The sequence below is a fragment of the Mobula hypostoma genome, chromosome 6 (genome assembly GCF_963921235.1).
Source record: "Mobula hypostoma chromosome 6, sMobHyp1.1, whole genome shotgun sequence".
Lineage (NCBI taxonomy): Eukaryota > Metazoa > Chordata > Chondrichthyes > Myliobatiformes > Myliobatidae > Mobula > Mobula hypostoma.
In genome coordinates, this window is record NC_086102.1 from 138,679,077 (window position 1) to 138,691,429 (window position 12,353).

At 39.4% G+C, this 12,353-nt stretch overlaps 1 protein-coding gene across 1 annotated transcript in view; it reads right to left on the reverse strand.

Moving 5' to 3' along the window:
• iqca1 (IQ motif containing with AAA domain 1) overlaps positions 1 to 12,353 on the reverse strand; it is a 190,847-nt gene that overhangs the window by 62,887 nt on the left and 115,607 nt on the right. Inside the window, exon 12 of the mRNA XM_063050029.1 lies at positions 9,586 to 9,638. Within this exon, the coding sequence (XP_062906099.1) occupies positions 9,586 to 9,638 (53 nt within the window). The remainder of the gene's footprint in view (positions 1 to 9,585; positions 9,639 to 12,353) is intronic.

Here is a 12,353-nt window from a genome sequence, read left to right on the forward strand (position 1 = left end):
AGCAAGCCCAGGTATCCATGTAAATCTGACTTCACAACCCATCTTCCCTACTCTAAACAAAACTAAGAGAATCTCAATAACTATGTCAGGACGAGCTTTTGATTTACTCCCTTTTATAGACTCTAAGGCAGTAGCAGAATCTGAACAGATGATAACCCTGCATGGTCAAGAGTCTTCTATCCACCATAAGGCCCAGAGGATTGCTAATAGTTCTGTTGTAAAGACAGAAACACCATTTGAAACCCGGTGACCAATCTTAACTCCAAGTTGAGACACATACATCCCAAATCCTGCCCTACTGCTCTCTGGGTCCACTGAGCCATCAGTAAAAATCTTCAGATAAGATCCTCATTTATTATTTAAATATTCATTTGTGATCAACACTGATGAAATTGCACTGCTTCCTTTAAGCTGAAAAAGGAGGAATAGGTCTACTTCTGGTTCTGGAAAGAGCCAAAAAGGGACTGGTGACAGGCAAATTTGGCCAACTATGTCTTAGTCTATTATTGAATAATTTAAATATTCACTTTTGAAACATACTTTGGTGATTCAGCTTGTTGAGATTAAAGTGAAGATTGACATTTATTAGTTCTTTTGTTCTGTTTTACAATTTTACCAGCTATTATGGCCACCACCATGTTAAATGGTAATTAGTGTAGAAGAAAAGCCTAAGAGTAATGTCAAATGCACCATAGAATAAAAGAGACTTACACTTAATGGCCAAATAAGATGTTTTGCGATGCTAACTGAGGGGCAAATATCGCCAGGAGACTAGGGATGGGTTATGCAATTGGTGGAAATGTACAGAATTCACAACCACTGACTTTGGGTTGGAGTTCACTTTAAGAGGCTGTTCTGACATGACGATGTAATTACTCAAAGTACTTTTACCACGCTTGTGTTCATGGTTCGTACAAGCTGAGGCCAAATTTGCACTGAGACACAACACCAAACATTTCTATGTGGTAGTGTTGCTTGGTAATTACATGGCTGCAAGAGTGATGAGTCTACTAGAACTCCAACCAGAACATGATAAACACTGATCGCTCACTTTTTACAGATTTTTGGACTATTGGAGTCTGATCGCGCCAAACAGTTGCTCTCCTTTCCTGGCCTTAGCGATGCTAGGCCGCCTGGCCTAATGGACCACATGCTGTCTCTCCTGGGACATCACCATCCTTTTTACACCAGTTGAATAACCCCTGGGCTTCACCTCTCCATATGGCTCCTAAATCCGATGGTTCTCACGGCCAGTCGCTGAGGCTATTCACATAGGGGTTGACTATGCTGGTACTGACCAAGTTACTGACCCAGAGGTCCAGGCTTATCGAACAGCAGTCATGGGCCTGTAGTTGGCTGACATTCAGTTTAGGGAAGCTGGGGTTTCTCTCCTGTGTAAAAACTCAACCAGTCACCCTCGCCCCGCAAACCTGAGCCAAACTGTTTATGACTTCATACATGGCCTCTCGCATCCATGCCAAAAAGCCTCACAGAAATTGGTTGCACCTAAGTTTGCTTGGCATGGCCTTAGAAAGTGTTTGGACTGCAGCCAGTTTGGGCAAACCTGAATGTCTTTGGTAAATCGCCTTAAACCGGCCCACCAAGATTTGGAGGATTCTGCTACAATGCCGCTGCTGTCATTACATGACTATGAGCATATTAACACACCCCTGGATGAGCCAGAGGCACCTGCTGTTCCTCCACCCATGGAACATAGGACACGAGCCTGGTGGCTTATCTGAGCTCTGGATAGCCTCATAATGCCAGTTTTCATGAATTCTATGGGGGGCCTGTGTAGGGTAATGTAATTGGTGGAAACGTACAGAATTCACAACCACCGACATTGGGTTGGGGTTCACTTCAAGAGGCTGTTCTGATGTGATGATATAATTATGTAAAATACTCTTACTGTGTATTCAGTTTTTGGTGTTAAATAAATGAGCTGCTCAGTTTTTCTTAAACATAAAACACCTTCCACTGTTTTATCTGTGAAAACCTACAGGGATAATTGCACTGTTCTTTCCATTGGATATCTCACATCCTCCTTTACAAATCATTGAGCCAGATCATAGTGGCAACAAACTAGTATTGGGATCTTCTGGCTGCCAGCAGTGAAGTTGGCAATGCATTCTGGACCATTCTGCCTGCACACAATAGTATGGACATACAGATGTTGATCTTTGTCTCTAGATTCAGTACCAAATTGAAGATTAGAACATTATAAAGTTTTTTTGACAAGATCAGGCTTTTTGGCCCAACAAAATTTGTCAAATTCCTATTCACATAGTATGTTGAAGTAATAACCAGGTTTAGATTTGAAGTTCTGTAAGGTGCTAATCTCAACTACTCAACTAGGTAGTTTGTTCTATGTGTCCACAAGTTGCTATGTAAAGAAGTGCTTCCTGATGTTAGCCTGAAATGTCCCTTTAACCAGTCTCCACTTATGGCCCTGTGGCCTTGATGATAGATTAATTTTGAAGTAGCAGTTGGCATCACCCTAACATACCCTTAATGATTTTGAACACTTCTATCATTTCTCCTCTCGTTCTACATCTACTTAGGCTAAAAAGACTTACTGTAATTCTTTCAATCTTTCTTCATAGCTCATACCCTGAGGGATGGTTCCTGAGTGTATTGAACCAAGGAGTCAGATACTCTCCATATCTGGCCCTTCACTTCTCACTAACCTTGGGCAGTGGATCTCGTCCCACCCCATTCGCTTGAAAAGAGTTGCTGAATTCATCAGAAAGATACATCGAGACATATAGCACAGAAGCAAGTCTTCTGGCCAACTCATCCATACGGCTCGGATTTTCATCTAAATTAGTCTTATTTTCTTGCATTTGATTCATATTTCTCTAAACATTTACTGTCTATGACTACTCCAAATGTTTTTCCAACTATTATTGTAGCAGCTGGTAGCTCATTCTATAAATTACCACCCTCTGTGTGGAAAAAGTGCCTCTCTAGTCACATTATTTTTTCAGTTCTCACTTTAAAGACGATTTTGATCCCTTTATCCTTGATTAAGGGCTGTGTGTGGGTTCACTTTATCTATGTTCCTCATGATTTCATACACTTCTAAAAGATCACCCCTCAGACTCCTATGCTCCAAGGAATAAAGTCCTACCCTGCCCGACCACTCCCTGCAACCTAGCTACTCGAGTCCTAGCAATGTCCTCATAAAATTCTCTGCATCCTCGCTTCCTTTATCTTTAAATAAACTAACTGACAATGTGGTGGTCAAACATAATTTGAAGATTTGGTTACGGTTTAGAAAACACTTCGGTTTATTGAGATTCTCCCTCTCGAGTCCCATCTTTTCTAATAGTTTTTTTAAACCATCTATAATCGACTTATCTTCTAAAGAATGGAATAGATTGGGTATTAAACAATTGCAGGATTTGTTTTAATGAAGGAATCTCTCTTCTTTTGTGCAACTTTCAACAAAATTTAACCTTATTAACCAAAATTTAACCTGGTGTGCCACAGGGATCAGTGCTGGGTCCATTGTTATTTGTCATCTATATCAATGATCTGGATGATAATGTGGTAAATTGGATCAGCAAATTTGCTGATGATACAAAGATTGGAGGTGTAGTAGACAGTGAGGAAGGTTTTCAGAGCCTGCAGAGGGACTTGGACCAGCTGGAAAAATGGGCTGAAAAATGGCAGATGGAGTTTAATACAGACAAGTGTGAGGTATTGCACGTTGGAAGGACAAACCAAGGTAGAACATACAGGGTTAATGGTAAGGCACTGAAGAGTGCAGTAGAACAGAGGGATCTGGGGATACAGATACAAAATTCCCTAAGAGTGGCGTCACAAGTAGATAGGGTTGTAAAGAGAGCTTTTGGTACATTGGCCTTTATTAATCAAAGTATTGAGTATAAGAGCTGGAATGTTATGATGAGGTTGTATAAGGCATTGGTGAGGCCGAATCTGGAGTATTGTGTTCAGTTTTGGTCACCAAATTACAGGAAGGATATAAATAAGGTTGAAAGAGTGCAGAGAAGGTTTACAAGGATGTTGCTGGGACTTGAGAAACTCAGTTACAGAGAAAGGTTGAATAGGTTAGGACTTTATTCCCTGGAGCGTAGAAGAATGAGGGGAGATTTGATAGAGGTATATAAAATTATGATGGGTATAGATAGAGTGAATGCAAGCAGGCTTTTTCCACTGAGGCAAGGGGAGAAAAAAACCAGAGGACATGGGTTAAGGGTGAGGGGGGAAAAGTTTAAAGGGAACATTAGGGAGGGCTTCTTCACACAGAGAGTGGTGGGAGTATGGAATGAGCTGCCAGATGAGGTGGTAAATGCAGGTTCCTTTTTAACATTTAAGAATGAATTGGACAGATACATGGATGGGAGGTGTATGGAGGGATATGGTCCGTGTGCAGGTCAGTGGGACTAGGCAGAAAATGGTTTGGCACAGCCAAGAAGGGCCAAAAGGCCTGTTTCTGTGCTGTAGTTTCTATGGTTTCTATAGTTTCTATGGTTTCCAATACCCACTTTTTTCATTACTTACAGATTAGAGATTTTTTAAGATCTCAATTACATACATTTCCTGTCCAGATAAGAATATAATAGATACAATTTTTGATCTGAAACTCTTTGACAATGGTTTAATATCTTATATTTACAGTCTGCTGTTGGGACTGAGAAAGGCTTCTTTAGATAAAATTAAAGGAGACTGGGAAAGGGATTTACAGATTTTCATATCTGAAGAGAGCTGGAAGATTATTTTAAAACTGATTAATTCTTCATTATGCGCTTGTCATTCTTTATTACAATTCAAAGTGGTACAGAGAGTTCATATGTCTAAAGACAAGCTCTCTCGTTTCTACGCAGATATTTCCCCTTATTGTGATAGGTGTACTAATGGAGTGGCCACACTAATTCATATGTTTTGGACATGTCCGAGCCTTGAAAAATTTTGGAAAGAAGTATTTCAAACTTCTGTACTTTTCAATGTTAGTTTTAAGCCCAATCCCTTGACTGCCGTGTTTGGTATTGTTGAGGATAGTGCTACAATACTTAAGCCATCTAATTTGCGGGTATTGGCCTTTATGTCTCTTATGGCCAGGAGGGCGATCTTGCTCAAGTGGAAGGAGGCCGCACCATCCACTCATGCTCAATGGCTATCTGATGTTATGTTGTGCCTAGATCTAGAGAAGATTCGTTGTTCGATTTCTGATTCTAAACATGATTTTCTAACGTCATGGAGACCTTTTCTGAGTTATTTTCATAATCCACGAACTGTTACTTAAATACAGATCTGAGCCATTATTATAATAATATTTTATGGTAAGGTATTTTTTCTCTTCTCTTTATTCTTTACCAACCATTTTGGTAGTGGGGGTAGACTTTTTTTAATAAAATAAAATTATTTTATTTTATTTCATCATTCGATTTTTTTCTCTACATGATTGATTTGGAATATGGGATACTGTGATCATATTACTGTGATTTAAATATAATGTAATTCATATTACTTGTATCCTTATGAATTTTGTATTTGTATTCATGCAATTCATATAATATTAATACAAATATTGAAAGAGAAATTCTCTGCATAAAATAATTGAAGCTAAGAATTTTTTTTGGTAACATTTATATTAATAGGTATTAATATTTCCAAAATTGGTGTATGTTTCAAATACGGTGGATTCCAGTTAATTGGGCCAGCAGTTAATCGGGAACAAACACTAATCAAGAAAGTAGCTGGTATTCCCTTCATTTATTTGACACTTTAGTTTAGGTTAAACTTTATTGTGTTGTGCTGAGTACAAATACAAAGCCAATGAAATGCAGTTAGCATCTAACCAGCAATGCATAGTGTTATTTACAAAATAACTGCGAATAAAAAGTAAGTGCTACAGCACACAAATATAAAAGTACTGAGACAGTACAATATGGGTGCAATGCTGCTTAGCACTGTGATGTGAGGTTTAGCAGGGTCACAGTCTCAGGGAAGAAGCTCTTCCTGTGCCTGCTGGTGCAGGAGCGGAGGCTCCTGTAGCACCTATCGGATGGGAGGAGAGTAAAAAGTCCATGGTTAGGGTGAGATGCATCTTTGATAATGCTTTTCACCCTGCCCAGGCAGCGTTTATCGTAGATGTTCTCAATGGTGGGCAATTGGGTGCCGATAATCCGCTGGGCAGTTTTCAGCACACGCTGGAGTGCTTTGCGGTTCAATACGGGACAATTGCCATACCACACTGAGATGCAGTTGGTGAGTATGCTCTCAATGGTACAGCGGTATGCCATTTTATTGGGGCAGGAGATTGTTGCTGAACAGTTTACAACTAGCATCAGACACGTGCACTTGCATGACTATTAGACACAACACTGTGCTTCAGACAGTTTTTAAATAGTGTTAAAAAAAATCAGTGATTTTTGTCCTTGACAGTTGGCAAGAAATAAGCAGCGAGATAATTCAGAATCATTTTACTCACTGTGGTTTCAAGTATTCAGGCTTGGTGATACCAGAAATGGGCGGAAGTGTAAATGAAACGATTTCACTACTTGAACAAGTTAAAAACCATGAAGAAGTTGAAGGTATTGGCAATCATCTTGAATGTTACAATGAAAATAAAGATTTGGAGGATTCAATCATTGACAGCACCGTATGAAGGCAGTCCATTATCCACACTAGGTGTTTGCACTGATTTTGTTCATTTACAGTCAAAAGAATGCAATGCAGATGATTTCTTAAGTATCAGGAACTAATGCACAGTTTTAAAGTATTGCAGTAATATTGGTAGTGTTCTAATTTATTCTGTATTTTATTTAAATACATAATTTGTTGCTCAGTTTGTCTTTTTTTTATACCCTTTTAACTATTTCCATGAAACTTCAGCTAATTGGGGCAGCAGCTTAATTGGGCCAAAATGTACAAGCCTTAATGAGTGGTTCAGAAATCTATATATAACTCCCATCAGGATCTTTTCACGCTTGAAGTTTCTCAACTCTATTCACAAGCATTCTACATCTTCCAATCCTATGTCACCTCTTTATAAGGATATGATTTCATTTTTCACCAACAGAGCCACCCCTTCCCCCTCTGTCTACATGCCTGTCCTTTCAATACAAGGTGTATCCTTGGATGCCTACAACGTCATACCTCCCAATCTCTAACTGTGCTTGAAGGTCATCTACCTTATTCCTTATACTGCGTGCATTCAAATATAGTACATCACCTTCAGTCCCGTATTCATCACCCTTTTTAATTTCCCCTATGTTACACTTCAATTAATCCCACTGACTGTAACTTTGCCTGTCCTTTCTCACAGTCTCACTACACACTGCATGAATTTGTATTTTAACTGCCCCATCCTCAGCCCTATCACTCTGGTTCCCATCCCAACTGCCAAATTATTTTAAACTCTCCCCAAAAGCTTTAGCAAATCTGCCTGCAAGGATACTGGTCTTTCTTCAGTTCAGTGTAATCCATCCTTTTTGCACAGGCCATACTTTCCCCAGAAGTGATCCCAATGATCCAGAAATCTAAAACCCCGCCCCTTGCACCAAATGCTCAGCCACACATTCATTTACCAAATCATCCTATTCTTGTCCTCAATGGCTTGTGGCATTGACAGCAATCCAGAGATTATTATCTTTGTGGTCCAGATTTTCAGCTTTCTACCAAATTCCCTATATTCTCTCTTCAAAGTCAATGTCTTTGACCATCAGAGATATCTATAAACAGTGGGAAAGGCCTTTAATGGATTGAGCTATTAAAAGGATATCAGGATGGTCTTGGGGGATGGGGCTTCAACATTTACTGCTAAAGGCGTACTTACCACGGTGGATGCTTGCTCCAACATTGACACCAAAACGGTGGCAACTGTGAAGCCACAAGAGTAAGTGCAACTGTGAAACTAGTAAAGAGGGTATAACCAAGGCAGAGACGAAGCTTATCTGCAATACGTGTTGTTAGTTCTGTCTTTGTTGCTGCATTATGTTGAGCTACACTATAGGCATTATACTTTAAGAAGGATGGCAAAGCTATAAAGAGTACAGAAGAGATTTACTAACACTGTATCACTGATGAAGAACCTCAGTTATAAGGACCACAGATAATTTGCAAGTATTCTGTCTGGTGCAAAAAAAGCTAAGGACACATTAAACAGAGGAGTGTGGGTTTAGAAAGGATGTTGACGAAGTAATGAGAAACTATATCCACTGATATAATCAATGTGTAGCATATAAAGAACTAGCAACAACTATTTAATGCGGCAGGCTGTTACTGTAGATTATAGAGTCATTGAAAAGTACAGCACAGAAGGAGACCTTTCAGCCCATCTAGTCTGTGCCAAACCATTTAAAGTGCATACTCCTTTCGACCTGCACTGGGACCATTGCCCTCCATACCCCTACCCATCTGTATAATTCTCCAAACATCTCTTAAACATTGAAATTGAGCTTGCAAATACCACTTGTGCAGGCAGTTTGTGCCACACTCTTACGATCCTCTAAGTGAAGAAGTCTCCTCTCATGTTCCTCCTTAAACATTTTACCTTTCTCCCTTAACCCATGACCTCTGCTTGTAGTCCCATCCAACCTCAGTGGAAAAAGCCTGTTTGCATTTACCCTATCCATACCCCTCAATTTTGTATACCACTATCAAATCTTCTCTCAGTCTTCTATGTTCCAAGGAATAAAGCCCTAACCTATTCTATCTTTCCTTATAACTCAGATCCTCCAGACCTGGCAACATCCTTGTAAATTTTCTCTGTACTCTTTCAACCTTATTTACATCTTTCCTGTAGATAGGTGATCAAAGCTGCACATAATACTCCAAATCAGGCCTCACTAGTGTTATAGAACTTCAACATAACTTCGCATCTTCTGTACTCAGTACTTTGATCGATGAAGGCCAACATGCCAAAAGCTTTCTTTACAACCCTATCTACCTGTGACACCAGTCTCAACGAATTATGGACCTGTATTCCCAGATTCCTTAGTTCTACCACATTCCTCAGTGTCCTACTGTTCACTGTGTAGGACCTACCCTGGTTGGTCCAACTGAAGTGCAACACCTCTCACTTGTCTGCATTAAGTTCCATCTTCCATTTTTTAGCCCATTTTTCCGGCTGGTCTAGATCTGGCTACAAGCCATGATAGCCTTCCTCACTATCCACTACACCCTCAATTCTGGTGTCATCCATAAATTTGCTGATTCAGTTATCCACATTATCATCCAGATCATTGATATAGATGACAAACAACAACAGACCCAGCACCGATTCATGCAGCACTCCACTAGTTTCAGACCTCTGGTCGGAGAGGCCACCATCTACTACCACTCTCTGGCTTCTCCCACAAAGCTAATGTCTAATCCAATTTACTACCTCATCTTGAATGCCAAGTGACCGAACCTTCTTGACCAACCTCCCAAATGCATACATTTTTTGAAAAATACTGTTAGAAGACAAAACTAAAATTGGTTTAATTAATTGAAAATAGATTCTTAACTTTTAATATCTAATATAATTGTCTGATTGAGACAAAGTCTTCTTATTGCTTGAGGAATATTTTTTGAGAGACAGGATATGTAATGTGCTTCCAATTGAATTGATACCTGTTAGCAGTCAGATCTTTTCTTTTCTTCTTCTTCTCTTTCTTGGATTTTTTCTGCGTGAAACATAGAAACAGAATGAACTCTCAGATTTGAAATTACTCTTGTCAAATTATTTCAGTTTCAATTGTATATGCAAAATGAGTTAAATCAAAGGTTATAGTGTTCATTGAAAGGGAAATCAATGTCTAAAATATAACAGTGTAGAATTACAAAAATTGGCTCGCAGTTGATGAGTAATCAGCTCAAATTCCACATTGTGAAGTTATTCAGGGGTAATTACCACAATAACAAAAACATAAGATAATTGAACAATAAAGCAGAGGAAAAGGCTCTTTGGCCCACCATGTCTGTATTGATCATGATATTAATCTAACTAATTCCATCTGCCTCCTTTCATTTCTGGCCTGTTCATGTCTCTCTCTATACACTTCTTAAATGTTGATATCATATCTGCTTCTACATCCCTTGACAGGGTGTTCCAGGCACCTATCACTCTCCATGTAAAACAAAATTACCTCACAAATCTCCTTTAAAATTTCCTTGTCCCCTTTACAACTAACCCTCTATTATTGGACATTTCTAGCCTGGGAAAAGCTCACTACCTTATCTATGCCTTTGAACATTATATATATTTCTATCAGATAATCCGTCAGCCTTCAAGGTTCCAGAGGAAACAATCCAAGTTTGTTCAACCTCTCCTTACAGTTAATACTCTACAATTCTGGCCACATTCTTTATGAAGCTCTTCTACACCCTTTCCAGAGTCCCCATATCCTTCAGAGGTTTGATGACCTGTACACATACTGCAAATGTGGTGTAACTAAAACTTTATACAGCTACATAATGATCTCCTGACTTTTATACTCCATTCCTCAATGAATGAAGGCAAGCATGCTGTTCATTTTTTTAACCACCCTATCCACTTGTACTGCCACTTTCAGGGAGATATAGATCTGCACTCCTAGATCCTTCTGTACATCAAAGCTCCTAAAGGTCTAAAGGCCATTTACTATATATATAGGATTCCAGTTCATTGGGGCACATTGGAACCTGTACATTTAGGCTCGATTAAGCAACAGCCCAAATAAGACAAATTTTCATGGAAATAGTTAAAATGGTATAAAAAGACAAATTTACCATTTAACTGAGTAACAAATTATGTGCTTAAATGAAAAAGAGAACAAATTATACCACTATCAATACTACTACTGCTCTACCCTCCCTATACCCATGACCGTGTGGTTAGGTACAGCTCAAATACCGTCTATAAATTTGCTTATGATACAACCATTGTTGGTAGAATCACAGATGGAGACGAGAGGGTGTACAGGAGTGAGATATACCAACTAGTGTAGTGATGTTGCAGCAACAACCTTACACTGAACGTCAGTAAGACAAAAGAGCTGATTGTGGACATTAGGAAGTGTAAGACGAAGGAACCATACCAATCCTCACTGAGGGATCAGAAATGGAGAGAATGAGCAGTTTCAAGTTCCTGGGTGTCAAGCTCTCTGAGGACCTAACCTTCCCCCAACATAATGATGCGGCTATAAAGAAGGCAAGACAGCGACTATACTTCATTAGGAGTTTGAAGAGATTTGGTATGTCAACAAAACACTCAAAAGCTTTTATAGATGTACTACGGAAAGCATTTTGACAGGCTACATCACTGTCCGGTATGGGGGTGGGGAGGGGTTGCTACTGCACCACTGCACAGGACCGAAAGAAGCGGCAGAGGGTTGTAAATTTAGTTGGCACCAACTTGGGTACTAGCCTACAAAGTATCCAGGATATCTTCAGGGAGTGGTGTCTCAGAAAGGTAGCTTCCATTATTAAGGACCCCTAGCACTTAGGGCATGCCCTTTCCTCATTTCCTCCTACATCAGGTAGGAGGTCAGAAGCCTGAAGGCCCAGCGATTCAGGAACAGCTTCCTCCCCTCTGCCATCTGATTCTCAAATAGACATTAAACCCATGAACACTACCTCACTTTTTTTAGTATACATTATATTTTTTCCACAATTTTTAATCTGTTCAATATACATATACAGTAATTGATTTACTTATTTATTTTTTCTTCTTCTGTATCATGTTTTGCATTGAACTGCTGCTAGGTTAACAAATTTCATGACACATGCCGGTGATAATAAACCTGATTCTGATTTGTAAATCTATATGCCAACAGAACGGAATTGGCAACAGGGAATGTCTAGCTGCTGCTAAATCAAGGAAGGCTCATTTAAATAAATAAATAGGTTTGATATATCTGGTTCAAGAATTAACAATATGATTAATGAGCTTCACGTTGGATCACTGACGCCTTCCTGAGTTTTTTGGAACGACCCTGTGATAGGATGGAGTACTCAGCTGGGTATTCCTTTAGAGAGATCCTCTTGGCCTTTCCAATTACATGTGACTGGAACTACCCCTACGTATAACTACCTACAGCTCCCTTCCCTTCTCTCCCCGCTCCTCCCTCTTAAACTGCCACCTCTTAATATCTACATGGGTCAGTACTAAACTTGCAGCCTCTTTCACCCTACAGCCATACCTGGCAGCAAACAAAGTATTTATTAATTTCATATTCAAAGGCTGGTTCCTATGAACAAACCAATCTGGGATCTTTCAATAAAATAGAATTGAAAACTACAAGATATCAAAATGTAGCCCGCAGCTTCAACTGTTCTCTCACAACAAATAGATGGCTTTTGTTAAGAAGATTTACACTGCCAAACTTCTGTCATTCTGTACATCTGGTTCTCAGCCATTA